Source organism: Vulpes lagopus, chromosome 12, assembly GCF_018345385.1.
Source record: "Vulpes lagopus strain Blue_001 chromosome 12, ASM1834538v1, whole genome shotgun sequence".
Classification (NCBI taxonomy): domain Eukaryota; kingdom Metazoa; phylum Chordata; class Mammalia; order Carnivora; family Canidae; genus Vulpes; species Vulpes lagopus.
Window position 1 is genome coordinate 53,218,282 of NC_054835.1, and position 17,190 is coordinate 53,235,471.

Here is a 17,190-nt window from a genome sequence, read left to right on the forward strand (position 1 = left end):
CGCAGCCCATGGAGAACGCTGTCGCCGGTGTTTGCTGTCTCCCTTCCCTACCTGCTAAAACTGGCCGCGGGATGGTGAGTGCCTGTCTGTACCTGGAGGAGGACGAGGAAGGAGAGGCTGCGGGATTGTGACTTATTAATCTATTGGAACAGAGGCTGAATCATCGCAGTCAGAAACGAAATCGCTTCAACTGGGGCGATTCAGCTCCCACTTCCTACGTGTCCCCCTCGGCTGGCACACAGCGGGAACATGTTAGGTGGCCGGGGAGCGAGCGGAGTCGCACCAGCAGGTGCCCACAAAGCCCGGCGACCTGCCGCATGGCCTGTACCTCTGGGCGTGCACAGCTGGGAGGGGGCAGGAGTGCTGCTCTGCTGAGCCCTGGCGGCTCCCTGAACCGAATTCTGGTTCGGCTGGATGGGCTGGAAGGGAGGGGAGCCGGCCCCCCGCACGAGGAGCTCTCCCCCCAGCCCTGCGCCCTGGGATGACCCGCGGCTTTGCCAACCTGCCCGACCCAGGTGATGGCACAGGGTCCCAGGCGAGTCTGGGCCACCTGGGCCGCCACCCCAGCAGCCGTGCGCTGGGTGAGACACACCCGATTCCGTGAACGCGGTACGAGGGACTGCAGCGCGTGAGCCTGCCACGAGTGGGAGCGCCCGGGGGCCCGGGATCGCCGACCCCCGCCGCCCCCGCCGCCCGTGAGCTCCACCCGCAGCCCCCGGCGGATTCTCCGCGCGGCTCAGCCCGGTCCTCCTACGGACCAGCGGGCGGAGCGAAGCTGCTGTGACGTAACCCGGGGGAGGGGGGGCGCGGGGAAATGTGCAGAGGGGCCCGGGCTCCGCGGGGCCAGTCCCGGCGACGCAGCCACCCGGGCGCGCACGCGCTCGCCCCGCCACGCGCGCCCCGAGCCCCAGTGCGCGCTCGGCGCCGGGGTCCGGGGGGTCCGCGGGGTCCCGGGGGTCCGCGGGGCCCTGGCTCTGGGCGGCGCGAGGGGCTGGAGCAGCCGGCAGTGCAGGACGCCGAGCGCCAGGCGCCAGGTGCCGGCCGAGCTGCTGCGCGCCTGGGCGCCCCGGCTGGGTTGGGGACAGTCGCTGGGTGCCGGCGAGCCGAGCTAGCAGATTGCAGCGGAAAAGCAAAGGTGAGGCGTGTGTGTGTGTGTGTGTGAGACACAGATCGAGAGAGAGAGAGAGAGAGAGAGAGAGAGAGAGAGAGAGAGAGAGAGAGAGACGCACTTGGGCACCTGGGTGCATCTGCGCTGCGTGGTGGTGCGCACCTCCGTGTGCTGGAGAGTAGGTCCCGGTGCGCCGTTCTCCCTTCTGGGGGACGGTGATTCTGGTGGCAATGAACGGCCGCAGGTGTCCCGGCGTGAGTGGGGGCTGCGGGTCGTGTGTGCGGGAGCAGATGCGGCCGCGCCACCGCATGCCGGTGTGCGTGGCATGCGCCCTCGTCCAGTCCTCGTCCCCCAGCCCACTCGTCTAGGTGGTGGCTGCGACGGGGACAACTTCTCTCCCAGCCACCTGCAGAAGAGCCACCACGAGAGGCCGCTCGGGTGAGAGGGGGCGTCCAGCGAGCCCTGCTGAGGGCCCCTGCGGGCGTCCATCCCCAGATCCGAGCTGGCAGCGGCTGGCAGCGGGGCAAAGGGAGCGCTTCCCCATTCTTCCTTTCCCCGCTGGGGGACAGAACCCGAAGGGTCTAGGGTCCGCTCCCCCGGAGCCCAGAAGCAGAGGGCAGTTTGCCTATGTTTGGAAAGACCGAATAGCTCAGTGGCCTGCGCCCGCGAGGCACTGGCCAAGTCCCCAAGCAGCTGTGGCCGGCTCCCAGCCGTCCCTGGTGCCTCGCCACCCCCCAGTCTGCATTTAGAAACTGAGGTGCTGGCACAGCAGTCTTTAATCTCCCCCCATCGTCACCTGCAAAGAGCAGGGAATTCTTTAGGAAACCCTTGGATCTGCGAGCCTTGGAGTTGGGTGGTGAGGCTGATCTGTGCCAGCGCCGGGAAGCGGATGGACTGTCCTGAGCCTTCACCTCTCCCCGGGCCCTTCGGCCAGCGCCGCCTCGGCTTCTCTTAGGCGCTCTAGCGCCGCGGTGGCCCGCACCTGGCTATTGTCTCTCCCTCCCCTACTGGGGCTCAGCTCTGGCTCCCCAGAAACCTTCCCCATTTAGCAGGTCACTGGAGAGGTGGCTGTGGGGAATGAATGGGGAGGGGGGAGCGCGGGGGTGGACTGCAGGTGAGAAAGGAAAGGCTGGAGGCCAACAAGATTTAGCACCGCTCCTGATGCTCAGACCCCATCCCCACGCTTAATTCTTAGGCTCTGGGACGAGGAAGGGATGCGCCAGACCACTCTCCCCCTCCTCTCCAACACAGCCCAGACTCAGACTCAGAGGAAACCGACAACCAGCCATTTCCAGTGTCTGGAAGTCTTAGGCTGGAAAAATAAAGCAAACAGAAAACCAAACTTCCTTGTGCGTGTAATCGAACTGCAATCCAACAAGTATTGATTGCCTGGCATTGGGCTCCACTTTCCCCGGGGCCCAAATGAAGCAGAAGTCCCTCGGAGACCTGGGGCAGCAGACTTCATTGTTAATGCAATCAGAGTCACTGTGATTTAAACTCATTTCTTCCTTGGAGGAGCCTCCCCACTCTGGACTGGCTGCCCAGCTTACCCCCTCTGCCCCTTTCACAAAGCTCTGCACGCTATTACTGCTTCTTAGCCTATTTAGAAAAACAGTGACCCCAGGTGCAAGTCCATCCCACTGAGTGAGACTCTAGCGAAAAAGGCAGAGTTAGGGCTGGAGGTCAGCGTTGGCCTTCCCTCACTCACCTGCACCATCATCATCCCTATCCCCAAAGCTCTAGGCAGAGCTTTTGCCCCTCACCGGTCCTCAGACTCACCCAGACATTGGAGTGTGACCTTGCCTAGTACACAGATGGGCCCCTGAAAAATGCTAGTGATTAATGTATGCTCTAGTGCAGGCGGCTTCAATAGGATTCTGGGTCTGTAGAATTAAAGTACCAATAAGACAGTTAGAAAAATAGTGGAAACAACCCAAATTAACCCAGGAATACCCAAAATGGTTTCTTTATAACTTTTCAAAAAATACTTTATTTATTTACTCATGAGAGACACAGAGAGAGAGCCAGAGACACAGGCAAAGGGAGAAGTAGGCGCCCCACAGGGAGCCTGACTTGATGCTTGACTCGATCCCAGGACTCCAGGACCCCGGGATCATGACCTGAGCCAAAGGCAGACGCTCAGCCGCTGAGCCACCCTGGTGCCCTAACGTTTGTTTTTAATGGCTGCCAGCTTATGCTTTTCAACCAATGCAGACATTAAACCAGGGTCCCCAAAGTACTTAGCAGAAAGGTCAGCCACAAAGCCCAGACCAGTCTGGTAAGGAAATTAGTATGGAGAGGATAAACAAGGCGCCTGGCAGTGCAGAATGAATCAGAGGCAAAGGTGGCCAAGGATCGTGGAGTACTTGTTGCCGGTGAAGTCCCCCCTAGCTCATTAGCAATCTCTCCAAGCATAAAGGAGCAATCTCCAATCTTCACTCAGGCACCAGGGAAAGTGCCCTGCCCCGGAGAAATGTGTCTGCCAAGTGAATTGGGAATCACTGTATGCTGGGCACACTATGCCTTTACCATCTTCTCTCTTCCCAGAATGACCTCCTTCCTGCCCTTCCTGCTTCACTCTTCATATATTCAAGACTCGGCCCAAATATTACTGTTATGAAGCCTCCTCCGAATCCTCCAGAAGAGGAAGCATTCTTTCTTATTTATTTATTTGAGAGAGAAAGAGAACATGAGTGTGGGAGGGGCAGAGGGAGAGGGAGAAGCAGATTCCCCACTGAACAAGGAACCCGTAGAGGGGGGGGCTCGATCCCAGGACTCCAGAATCATGACCTGTGCCCAAGGCAGACGCTTAATGACTGAGCCACCAGGGAGCCCCAAGGAAGGCATTCTTGAACCCTGTGTTCACTTCTCCACACAATTCACACCCTAGATGAGCTGGCTTCCTTGCCTGTCTCCCCTCCTAAATTGTCACCTCTTGGAGAGCACCAGCCCTGTCCTGTTCATTCCTGTATCCCTGGAGTGCAGAAAAAGAAGCCCCCCACCTCCCCGCCCCACCAGCGCTGATTTTTGCATGACAGTAGATAATTTACTTATGTGATGAGCGACTGTTTTAGATCTTAGGCCAAGCCGGTAGTGTTACAGTTACTTTCCCAGCATGATGGTCAAACAGGAGCCAGCTGTTTTAAACCGAAGTCTAATTATCTGCCACTCGTTTTCCAGCCCACTGAGCAGCAGATAGGATGCTGTGAAAAGTGCAGCAGGGTCGGGTGTCCCGTGTTTAAATCTCAGTTCCACCAGTTATATATAGGGACTGGGAGCAAATTGCTTCAATTCCCTAAGCCTCGGTTTCTCATCTGTAAAATGGGGATGGTTACTTCATAGGACGGGTGGGAAGATCAAAGGGCTAATGAGTGTAAATGAGCAACGGTCCTGTTTGGAATTCACTTCTGTGAATGAGCCTGCTTCCTTCAGGCCTGGCTCCTATTTTCCTCCTTAATTGGTGGGATCCCAGGCAAATCCGCCTGAGTGTTAGAAGATGAGCATTCTGGAGCAGTATCCCCCTGAGGGACTCTCTGAAGCATGTGGAGGTCAAGCACTGGGTATTGGAGGAACGAAAACAGAAGAAACAAAATAAACTAAATCATGCGTTTGAAATAGAAAAGCCAGCCAGATTTTTATTTTTAATATTTAAGACCATAAACTTGTTCATTATGTGGGCAGCTTTTGGTAAATTACAGATAAATGAGACAGCAGAGGACAAAAGGGGGAAAGATGAGGTTTTTTGAGTCCTGACTATGAGCCTAGCACAACGCTAGGCATTTCCACACACATTTCATCCCTTAACCTTCCTGACGTGCGCATTAACCAACGAGACTCAGTGGTTACGCGCCAGACACGAGGTCACATAGGCTTCGTGGTGGAACCCTGGTTTGTTTTACCTCTAAAGTCCAGGATTTTTCCATTCTGGGGCTTTCAGAATGGAAAGACTCCAAAGCAGTCAGCAAGTCAGCTGAGATGTCCTCACCGAGAGCAGGCCAAGAATGCCGGTGTCAGATCCCTCTGAGTCAGGGGCTGGACTTCACACTCTGCCTTTTTACTGTCTGGACCAGTCAACTTCTTAGGAATCAAAGTACGGGTTGTTGTTTTGTTTTTGTTTGTTTTTTGTGTGTGTACGTGTGTGTTTTGCAGCCACAGCCATCTCCCACATGTGCGTCACCAGAGATGACAAGATGAACTATGATGACTTAACCCAAACCCTTCCCCCTCCCCCCATTGGAAAAACAACTCAGAAAGTCAGCATCCTGAGGAGAATGGGCTGGTCGCTCTAATGTTGAGGTAGACAGATAACACACTTCTCAACTGAAGAGTCTGAGAGAGTAAATCAGAAACATGGAAGGCTGGTGAAAGCCTACGTAGCCTCTGACTGATGGGCCCATCTTCCTGTTTTCCTTGCAGATGTCACACCGGATCCTTTGCCTTCAGGACACATTAAGGTGAGAATACGATCTCTGGCTGGCTGGAACTAGCCTAAGAGTGTAAGGCAGCCATGGATATGGAGTATGAGCTACTCAATGAGAGCCACACTTGGGTTTCCCCTCCTTTTGACCTCGATGGCTCTGTGGTGGCGGCCAACAGCTCAAACCAGACAGAGCCATACTATGACCTGACCAGCAATGCAGTCCTCACATTCATATATTTTGTGGTCTGCATCATTGGATTGTGTGGCAACACACTTGTCATTTATGTCATCCTCCGCTATGCCAAGATGAAGACCATCACCAACATTTACATCCTCAACCTGGCCATCGCAGATGAGCTCTTCATGCTGGGTCTGCCCTTCCTGGCCATGCAGGTGGCTCTGGTCCACTGGCCCTTTGGCAAGGCCATTTGCCGGGTGGTCATGACTGTGGATGGCATCAATCAGTTCACCAGCATTTTCTGCTTGACGGTCATGAGCATCGATCGCTACCTGGCTGTGGTCCACCCCATCAAGTCGGCCAAGTGGAGGAGACCCCGAACGGCCAAGATGGTCAATGTGGCCGTGTGGGGAGTCTCCCTGCTGGTCATCTTGCCTATCATGATATACGCTGGGCTTCGGAGCAACCAATGGGGGAGAAGCAGCTGTACCATCAACTGGCCAGGTGAATCTGGGGCGTGGTACACAGGGTTCATCATCTACACCTTCATCTTGGGGTTCCTGGTGCCCCTCACCATCATTTGTCTTTGCTACCTGTTCATTATCATCAAGGTGAAGTCCTCTGGGATCCGCGTGGGTTCCTCCAAGAGGAAAAAGTCTGAGAAGAAGGTCACCCGGATGGTGTCCATAGTGGTGGCTGTGTTCATTTTCTGCTGGCTTCCCTTCTATATATTCAATGTCTCCTCTGTCTCTGTGGCCATCAGTCCCACACCAGCCCTTAAAGGCATGTTCGACTTTGTGGTGGTCCTCACCTATGCCAACAGCTGTGCCAACCCTATCCTGTATGCCTTCTTGTCTGACAACTTCAAGAAGAGCTTCCAGAATGTCCTCTGCTTGGTCAAGGTGAGCGGCCCAGATGACGGGGAACGGAGTGACAGTAAGCAGGACAAATCCCGGCTGAATGAGACCACGGAGACCCAGAGGACCCTCCTCAATGGAGACCTCCAGACCAGTATCTGAACTGCCTGAAAAATAAATAAATAAAACGCCAAGCTCTGCCAAGTGGCAAGTGCTCCCTCCCCCCTGCCCCCTTTCCTTCCTCCCACCCATCACACCTGGCTTCTAGAATAGGAAATTGCTCAGCATGAGTCCAATCAGAGAACAGTGTCTGAGTGAATGATAATGTATTAAATTGATGACACCCCTCCCCCCACTTAAAGTGAACATTTAAATGCAGGCAGACAATTCCAGGTCAGGAGAAGAAGAGATCACGCTTGGGTCTGATCTGTAGAAATGGTGAAGCTCAACAAAAATAGAAAAGTCTATCTGCGTGTTTAAAACCTAATATGTAATCTTGTGGTCTTATATTTATACTTATCTATTCTACTCTAGTCCCTGTGTAGTCATTACCTATGTTTCCTGTGTTCAAAAGTACACGAGTAGCAGATTGAAGTGTGCCTAGTATAGGTGGACGTTTATTACAATATGGTACCCGCAGAAATGGACTTGCCATGAAGCCAATAAAGTTTAAGCTTCAGGGATCTCTCATGCTTGGCCAGTATTTTCACATGATCACATGTTTTTGTAAAAAATCGTAAAAGTAAGATACTTTTGTATTTTTTTTCTTAAGGAGGTCTCCTTAAAGCTCCCAGTATCTCAAACCCCTCTCTGCCCCCCCCACCCCATCCTGGGTATTAGCTTTACTAATATCAGGCGAGTTAGATCAAGAAGATATTTGAGGACCCAGAACATAAATTCATGTGTTTTCTCTTCTTAAGATATAATCAAAGAACTATACATTTATCCAAAAGGACTTAAATGGTTGGGGTCATCCATTGTTGTATTTACCAAGACAAAGCCTGCTTTGTAATAAGATTGCATTTTTTTCTTAATTTGCTTTAGTCTTTCTTAGGGAGCCATGGAAGGGGAGAGTGGAGGAAATCACCAATACGAAAGGCAAAAAATGGACCACGATTCTCGATTCTCGAGGGGAAAGCATTTTATTTTCCCCACCATGAAAATAAATGAATAAAAATAAAGCAAAATTACACCTTTACGAGAAACCGTGACATTCTTTTTTTAAAAAATGCCAGACATGGCTTCCTAATGAAAGAAGATGGAACTACGTACAGTTCAATGACTCCTCTATGGTTTTTTTTTTCTTTTTTAAGGAGTTGAAACAAAGCTAGGCACTAAAAAAAAAAAAAAAAAAAAAAAAAAATCAGTGCCCTAAAGACCGGAGGACCCAGTCCCTAAAACATGAACATGTCCGCCAGCCCCACAATATGTAGCCCAGAGCAGGTGCACAGGTAGGAGTGTCGGAGGGAGTCCCGTGCCTCTCAGGTACACCTGTGCCACCTTCCTCGCCCAGGGTAGACGCATTAGACATCCACCTTTAATGCTACAGATGCTCTGAGCTATTCCTCAAGCACGGTCATCACAGACAGGCACTTCACACCGTCAGTGACATTTTTCTGTCCCCGAAATGGTAGATGGGCTCACGTACAAACGCTAAGAAAAGAGATGGTGCCCCTTTCACTGATCACCATTTCCAGGGTAGGAAGAAACACACACTCAGGTGTTTGCAACGATGCCATCATCTCTGGGTTTCTATGAAAGCCTCCCTCTTAGTGTCTCACATATAGATTTTATCGTAAAAATGAGCTTTCCTCTCCTGGCTCCCTGAGCAAGGGCTGTTTGACAGGATGAGTAAGAACTCTCTACCTGTGGCTCTCGCTGGTAATGTGCTGCCTTCATTCTGTCTATATTATTCATGCCGCCGCATTCCCTGGAGCACTTCTGCAGCCTAGATAAGTGTGTTCAGTAATATTTACGATAGATAAGTAAATCCGTGCAAAAGTTAAAAGAGGTACAATTATAAGATGAAACCCTAAGGAAAGCTGTGACCCAGAAGTGCACATAGTAAAATCTCTGGCCATCACCGAGGGAAAGGTTGGCTACAAGTTCCGCTCAGGACTTCCTAGCAGCCACAACTGATAGAAGGTGACTCCTCCTCCTCCCCCTCCTCTGCCATAAAAACAAGCAGAGATTTGGAAGGAAATGCTTTAAACCCAACTTTACCATGACTAATAATATGAGATGTCCCAGGGCCTTTGAATAAATGCTGATTTTTTGTTTGTTTGTTTGTTTTTACTTAGGGAAGTGATTCCAAGGGACCAAGAACTGGTGGAAATAATTTCAGGGAAGACAGACTCACTCTGTAGCATTCAGGCCCCTGCAATCAGACACTGCCTCCAAGGAGGCCACGGCCCACAGCAGCCATCTAAAGTCTTCAAACAAAATGCATTTCCAGGTATACAGTCGGTGCTCATCAGCACGATGATCATTCTAATGGGCCTTTAAGGCTGAAGCTATAATTCTGTCCAAATCAGCAGGCAGGTTGCTTCTCTATGAAAAGGAATCCTCTACTTCTTGAAATACCTCTTTCAAGGATAACTTGCTTTCTGGTGGTTTTCGTTCTTCCGAAAGAGGGAATAAGCGTTTCAATTTAAATGTTAATACGATTTTAATTCCAATATGTAAGCTTAGCCTCAACTCAACATTTAATTATGAACATAAATCTGCTGGATGCTGGGAGAGAACAAAAAGTAATGCCACTCCATTGATGTGAGGGCAGCTGATCATTTGGATCATGCGAGCTACTATTTAACCTACCCATGAACATGGGTAATTAAGAGCTGGTTAAACCTCAGTGGATCTGGTGAGAGAGCTATCAGGAGAGAGAATGTGACACTGTGGCCTGTGTTGAATGATGCTGGTTTGTGTTTCGGTAACACAGAGGGTTGAGGACTATCGAACGTGGAGTTCGTGCCATAGCTTGGGACAGTCTGGGTGGACAAGGAGAAGGCCACTGGGGGATAGAGGACACTGCATTTCCTTCCTTTGTTTTTGGAAGAAGAAAGAGGAGGAGGCAGGAGGCAGCAGGGGAAGAGGAAGAAGAGGAATCCTTACTCTCGATTAGCTGAGGCTGCTAGCAAGTGCTGAGCAGAACCTGTAGCTGACCTCTCCTTAAGTTATATGGTGGGATTTGACTGCACGCACTGCGGGTAGCAGCTTTTCCCGCAGTCTCATTTTTAAACTATACCTCTTTTTTTTTTATTATTTTTTGCATGGATTCACTTATCTATCACAAATGCTATGCAGAGAAGAAAATGTGGGCTGGTGAGTGAGACTTCCAGAGCTGGCAGTGAACTGGAGTCTATTTGCTTACACAGATTTAACCTCCTCCCCATGGCAGCATGCAAGCGTTGATTGCCAGATAGGAGCACCGTGCCGGGCAAGTGTACAGTCTGGTCATTGAGAGAGGTAGGAAGGAATGTCTGTGGGGATGCATGTATCTCTTCAGCTCCAAGTGTGACTGTTCAATCAAGACAGCTAAGTGAGGAGGGAAGGCAGAAATGAACTCCTGCCTAGTTGAAGGAAGGTGGCAAGAGAATCATCGAAAGGCTCCATATATGGTTGGGAAGGTCCCATTAGTGTTTCTGGACCATGTGGCATCGTAAAAATCACCACAGGTGGCAAGCCAAGCATTTGAGCTTTGTAAGTAATAATTTATATTTGGTCACTTGTCTGATCCCCATTTCTACCAGGTTCAAAAACATCAAGTTCTCTATCAAATATCCTATCAGAGCAAATCTTCACCTCACTGGTTATTCTCCTTCTAATATGTGGATTTCTTGGAACAGTCCCACAGGCCGAGTCTCATTTTTTTTTTCCTAGCAGCTCATCTGGAAAGCAGGCACCGGGGATTATATTTTACTTCACAGCCGAAAAGCTTTCGTGGGTCTATTACCTGAGTCAGCAGACCGGTTAGGGTTGGGAATAGCAACTGCGGGACAAGTGTTCATGTCCCCCACCCCTACTGGCCACTGTGCCTCCGTTAACTCCTCAGCGACCGGGCACAGGCTGATCAGTTCGTTTTCTCCCTTGGATGTGTCAGGTTGCATGGATCTGGGCTGTTGCTTCAAAACAGAGTTAAACATTAGCCAAGACTTGAGCAAGCTGAATATAAAACTATTGATTCCCCTGGTTTTAAAAGTGAGTATGACAAGTGAAACGCTGTGGCTTGCTCCCTGGGTTCAGTGGGCGTCTGCCTCCTGTCGGACGGAGATTTTCAGCAGGAGATGGATCACACAGACCCAACTTCAGGTGTTTGGAGAGGAAGGGAGAGATGCTTTAGCTTTTCATCCCTCCTCTTCCCTGGTATTACTGAGAGGACGGAAGAGGGAGAGAAGACCCCTTTGCCAGGATACTGGTGTCTGGTGAGGAGAGGTGGCTCACATCTGCCCCTGGGCCTACCAGCACTGGTCATAAAATGGCCCTGCCCTTGCTAGGAAAGCCTGTTGAGGAGCCTAACGCAAGATCTACTCCAAGAGAAATCTGAAATGGCGTGCCACAGCCTGGCCCTCTCCCATTATTCGGTGACTGGGGCCTCCGATTGCTTAAGCAACAGAGCAGGTCCCTTGCAGGGCAGTCATGGAAGGAAGAAAGGCAGCTGAGCTGTGGTTTACCAAATCAGACAGTCATAACCCTAAACACAGGAGACACAGTTGTCCCAGGATCTTACAAAGATCAGATTGCAAAGTGACCAGAACAGGGTCCCTGAGGGAAATTGCTAGTCTCAAAAGAGGAGGACCCACGGTCAGCTCTACCGGACGACCTGTAAGCTCACCACGTCTGCTCTCCAGGGCTCCCTGTCCATGCACCAGGCACCTCGAAGGAGCAGCAATGTCACTCCTGGGGTGCTCCCCCTTCCTCGCTGATGGTTGGGGTACCAGTTCCCATGGAGGTTCCTGTCCCCAAGTGAGGGATTGTGGTGACCATCACTGAGAGGGCAGATATTTTCTCCCATGGGTATTATTTTCAACAAGAAACCCAAGTGGTTCTCTGCCGACATAACCAAGGCCTGGTTGTTTACTCAACATTCACGGGCATCCTATTTCTCGGGACAAAGGGACAGTCTCCTAAGGCTCACCACACTTTGTGCTCTCAGGCACAGGTACCCCGGTGATGCAGTGCACCAGTGCACACAGGTGACGCAGTGGAGCCCACGTGTGGCACACACACGTGATGCACACGTACTCACACACAATCTGCCTTCTACATCTTGTAGGCAAGATTTCCAATGCAGGGATTCTCCAAGGCTTTCAATGGAGGGACAGAACTATAATTTGACTAACTCATTTAAAGTCTAGGGATATACACTCTTTCCTTTTTTTTAAATTTTTTTTAATGGGAGGGGATGTCGTGTATAAGCCAATTTTTCACGCAAAGACTCCGTGCCAGGTCATCGACTGCATTCCTGCCCCACCCTGCTGTCCCTGCAAATAGCAGGCCACTTCAATTTTTAAAAAAAAAGTAAAGTTGGCAAAATTACAAATCATCCCCACTAGTCAACCAACTGGAAGCACATGTTCTGCTAATGGCAATAGTTCTGCACAAGAAAAAACACACAATTTCTTTGCAGAAAAATCACTCAATATAATTTTCAAATGGATACCCACAGAAGACAGATCCTAACAGACATTTCTTCCCCACTGTGCTGCTTTTTTTTTTCCATTGAGGTATAATTGACAGACATTATATTTGTTTCAGGTATACTATACAACATAACAACTTGATATTTGCACACAAATGCAAATGAGCACCACAGCAAGTCCAAGTGGTATGACCATCCATCACCATACCCAGTTCCAGAATTCTTTGTTTCTTGTGATGAGAACTTTTAAGATTTACTGTCAGGAACTTCCAAATAGGCAATACAGTATTATTAACTATAGCAGCCATGCTGTACCTTATATCCCCTTGACTTACGTATTTTATAGCTGGAAATCTATTTTTTTGAGCGTCTTCATGCATTTCACCCCCACCCCACTTCCTGCCTCTGGAAGCCACCAGTCTGTCACCTGTATCCATGAGCTTGGTTTGGTGGGTTCTTTTGTTTTAGATTCCACACATAAGTGAAATCATATCATATTTATCTTTCTCTGACTTATTTCACTTAGCATAATGCCCTCAAGATCTATTCATGTTGTCGCAAATGGCAAGATTTCATTCTTTTTTTTATAGCTGAATATTCTAGCGTGTGTGTCTATATATCACATATATATCACATTTTATATATATATCACATATATATTATATATGAGATATACGTGAGATATATATGTATATCTCATTTTCTTTATCCATCCGTCCATTGTTTCTAGGTCTTGGCTACCATAAATAATGCTACAATGAATATGGGGGTGCAGATACCTCTTTGAGAGCCTGTTTTCATTTCCTTTGGATGGATAAATACCCAGAAGTGAGACGGTTGGACCATAGGGTAGTTCTACTTTTAATTTTTTGAGGAACCTCCATAATGTTTTTCAAGGGACTGCACCAACTGACATTCCTACCAACAGTGCAGAAGGGTTCTCTCTTCACATCCTCGCCAATATCTCTTTCTTGTCTTCTGAATAATTGCTCTTCTGACAAATGTGAGATGGTATCTCGTTGTGGCTCTGATTTGCATTTCCCTAATGATGAGTGATGCTGAGCATCTTTTCATGTACCTGATAGCTATCTGTATGTCTTCTTTGGAAAAATATCTACTCAGATCCTCTGCCCACTTGTTAATCAAATGTTTGTTGTTATTAAGTTTTATGAGTTCATTATATATTTTGGATGCTAACCCCTTATCAAAGATATGATTTGCAAATGTTTTCTCCCAGTCAGTGGGCTGCTGTTTCATTCTGTTCTTTGCCTTGTAGCAGCTTTTTAACTTCACGTAGTCCCACTCATTTATTTTTGCTTTGTTGCCTTTGCTTTGGGTATCAAATACAAAAAATCATTGCCAAGGGGCACTTGGGGGCTCAGTCAGTTAAGTGTCTGCCTTCGGCTCAGGTCATGATCCCAGAGTCCCGGGATTGAGCCCTGCATTGGGCTCCTTGCTCAGTGGGGAGCCTGCTTCTCCCTCCCCCTTGTATTCACTCTCTCTCTTTCTCCCTCTCCAAATAAATAAATAAAAATCTTTAAAAAAAAAATCATTGCCAAGACCAATGTCAAGAAGCTTACTATGTTTTCTTCTAGGAGTTTTATGGTTTCTGGTCTTACTTTTAGGTCTCTAATCCATTTTGAGTTGATTTTTGTCTGTGGTGTAAGAGGTCCAATTTTTTTTGCATGTGGCTGTCCAGTTTTCTCAACACCATGTATTGAAGAGACTGTCCTTTCCCCATTGTCTGTTCTTGCCTCTTTTGTCATAGCTGACCATGTATATGTGGGTTTATCTGTGGGCGCTCTATGCTGCTCCGCTGATCTATTGGTCTGTTTTTATGCCAATACCATACTATTTTGATTAGTATAGCTTTGTGCCTCCATGATTCTTAATATAAATCTGAGGTTGAACACTTTGGGGGAAGTGGAGATGCTTGGCCACCAAGAAAATGAACTGCAGTTCTCTTCCTCAGGCATGAGCACACCTCCACAAAGAGGCTCTCCACCATAAAAGAAGTCTTCCCCTTGTCCATCATCCCGCTACAATGCATTTCCATGGTTCAGGATATCTACATCAACTCCTTTTGTGTGCTTTTTAAGTACCTGCCAGTATGCGATGGGGAAGAGAGCTGTGCTGCCCATCTGCAATCCAGATACTTCTGGAGCAAAGACTCAGATTGGATAAAGACTCACTTTGTTTGGCTTCAGCTGAAATGCTTTTTAGCAGCTTAAAATAGTCTCCTGAATCTTCCAAACTCCCAGGTGGCTAGGCACTATAGTATTTACCACAGGCTTGCTCTGGGAGGCAACTAACCACAGACGGTTCATTTTTCCTTTCCTCTGCACCTTCACATGACCTTCTTTTGCATTCTCCTCACTCTAAAGGGCCTGTGGGCTGAGAGGTGACAACATCCTCAACCATGCTGCATGTGGCTGCTGCTGGGGGCAGTCTTTGCAGCCGGGGAAACCCATCCCTCCTCAACCTCAAACAGAGTATTTCTGGTCCAATGGAGCAGATACAAAATCTGGTTTGCCATCAGCAACATGGTTCTGGGCTGTTGGGTCAACGTGGAAATGGGTTTTCAGAGGATTTGGGATTTCAAGGGCCTCCTTAACTGCCTCCAGGATCAATGAAGTCAACCCTCATTGCTGGAGAAGCGCCAAAGCAAGGCATTGAAGTGACAGACTGTGTCAGCCGTGAAGCCTAATGTCAGAGGCCGCCTTCAGGAATGCCAAGTCTGCTGAGCTCCAGAGGTCCTCGGGTAACGTCAAGAGAGGAGACAGGGCACCTGTGAGCAGGGAGTCTCACATTCTAAAAATCTAGCTCATCTAGATGAGTTCATGTCCTTTAGCCATCTCGTCCACCCGTCTTTCAAAACAGTGTTCTCTAAGGTTTATGGAAACATATACCTACATTGAAATTTTTTAAATGGCTTCTCTTGAGAAGTCCACAATGCCCACCTTTAAACAATAGAAAGGCACACCTTAGTTTTCACAAAATGAGAAAGTGGGAACCAATTCTGAAGGAAATAGTCAGCAGAGGCATCCATCCCCCTGGTGGATGATGCAGAGCCAGGCCTCATTCCTGCCCCCTTCCTTCCCCCCCAGCTTCTGCTAGTGGTGTGGCCTCAGACAGGAGCGGGCCACGGCACAGCTGAATGGAAGAAAACGGTTCCTAATAAGAGCAACCAGCTAATGGAGGTTGCTTTCCCATCAGTTTGGAGGAGGAGAGAATCCACCAGCCCGGCCAACACAACCAAATGCTGTGAGCGGCCTCCACGCTCACCCTATCCGATGGCAAGCCCAAAGCAGACAATCCGACTCTCCGGAATGATTTGGAAGCCATTTATCCAGGAATAAAGAAATAAATAAATATCTCCATTCCACCTTCCAACAGCCTGAGAATCATGTCAGCAAGAAAGAACAGTACGGGGTTGACTCTGACAACATGTTCGGTGATAGTTTAACGCGTGTGGCGTCTTTCCTAGTATACTTACTCCGTAATCTGTCCATCACTCCCTGCTGTCACTCACCAGGGAACGACAGTGGGTTTCTACAAATAGTACATCAATCACTATCGTGGGAGATTGAAAGCCCGTCCTACACGGGCACTCACACCGCCCGTCACCCCTCTCTGTTCTTCTGAGCAGCACTGACATGGTTTGCATCCTCCTCCTGGACGGTGGGGGGGGGGGGGGTCAGGAAATCCGAACCTTTGGGCCCCCTCCTACCCTCCCAGGAAGGCTTTACTGAGCTTTCTTTCTCCTTCCATGCTCCTGACAAGGAAACTGGGGACATCCAGAAAAGCCTTCAGCAGCCCCGACTGCAAAAACACTGTCAGTGACGTGATGTGATTGATGTTTTTAATATGTCAGGAATAGGTATGCACGCAAGCTATTTTTATTATTCCTGTGGTATTTTGAATGTGGTTATTCTTCTTAACGTGTAATTCCTGCATGTCCAGTATTGAGATGAAATTGCTAAAACTGCCTTTGCCTTCAAATAAGCTCTGTCTTTGTGAATGTGTACGTTCCTCTGTATGTCAGATAAATTGGCCTCTATCTTTGCTGCTGTAATTGCCTGTCTATACCAGAAAGCAAGAAGCAAACACTGCTTTTTAGTGACTTTCTTTCTTTTTTATTTGCAAGTGTACCGTACTATAAACTACCTTCACATGAAATCATACTATCCATCGAAGGGACCCAGGCTGAAGTTTGTTCACTAGGCCACCTATGTGAGCGCCCCTCTGCTCCCACCTACCCCTGAAAGAGACTCTACACATTCAGGACGATGGGCAATGGTCCTAGGTCATGAGATAACCCACACTTTCCAGATTTCCTGACACTCTGAACTAGAAGCTTTAGAATTTTTTTTTAACGCTAAGCCCAAAGAAAAACCGACAAAAACGTTTTCTAGATATCTTAGCAATCATTTGGTAGCAAGAGAAAAACAACATTTTAAAATAGACAACCACTGCTGAGTGCCATTTGGTCCATAGACTGATCCTTAATGACCCAATATGATGGCCTCCAGATTCTGGGGCCGAGTTTAAAGAGCACGGCTGAGTCACGGCAAAGCACACGGTGAAGGGGGAGCTCCCAGAGTGCCATAAGGATGTGCCAGGTCCCGCTGATGGCAGAAGTGATTACAGGGAAATATCAAGTGCTTTAGAATTAGGTAAAAAAATAAATAAATAAATAACTTTTTTTTTTTTATCACCCTCTCATCTTCGTTCCAGACATTCAAAATCAAAACCTAATGAAAATGTCTCGCTGCTTAAAACAGGGTCTTAGTTACAATCAGACCGCTGAAACCAGAAAAGAAAAGTGAGTAATATTTGGAGTGCTCAAAATGGACCAATCTCTGTGCTGGGCACTTTACAGGCGTCATCTCATTCAGTTCCCACAGGTGCTAACACCCACTCCACAGGCGAGGAAACCGAAGTGTGGCAAACTTGCATCACTCGACCAGAACCTGCGCTCTGAAC

At 48.7% G+C, this 17,190-nt stretch overlaps 1 protein-coding gene and 1 long non-coding RNA gene across 6 annotated transcripts in view; one reads left to right on the forward strand and one right to left on the reverse strand.

Moving 5' to 3' along the window:
• Positions 1 to 16,317, forward strand: SSTR2 (somatostatin receptor 2). Of its 5 annotated transcripts, none has more exons than XR_005983021.1 (3): positions 869 to 1,135; positions 5,525 to 10,265; positions 14,177 to 16,317. XR_005983021.1 is itself a non-coding variant. In XM_041724422.1 (3 exons), the coding sequence occupies exons 2-3, from the start codon at positions 5,616 to 5,618 to the stop codon at positions 14,180 to 14,182; spliced, it is 999 nt and encodes a 332-aa protein (XP_041580356.1). In that variant the 5' UTR covers positions 869 to 1,135; positions 5,525 to 5,615; the 3' UTR covers positions 14,183 to 16,317. The 5 variants fall into 5 exon arrangements, 3 of the variants coding, with proteins under 3 accessions (XP_041580355.1, XP_041580356.1, XP_041580354.1); XR_005983022.1 differs by having other exon boundaries at positions 5,525 to 9,018; XM_041724422.1 differs by having other exon boundaries at positions 5,525 to 6,608.
• LOC121472868 overlaps positions 6,564 to 17,190 on the reverse strand; it is a 20,416-nt gene continuing 9,789 nt past the window's right edge. Inside the window, exon 3 of the long non-coding RNA XR_005983023.1 lies at positions 6,564 to 6,730. This is a non-coding gene — a long non-coding RNA (uncharacterized LOC121472868). The remainder of the gene's footprint in view (positions 6,731 to 17,190) is intronic.

Excerpts from the sequence above, each read along its gene's own strand:
- SSTR2 (XM_041724421.1), top strand. The coding sequence starts at position 5,616 with ATGGATATGGAGTATGAGCTACTCAATGAGAGCCACACTTGGGTTTCC.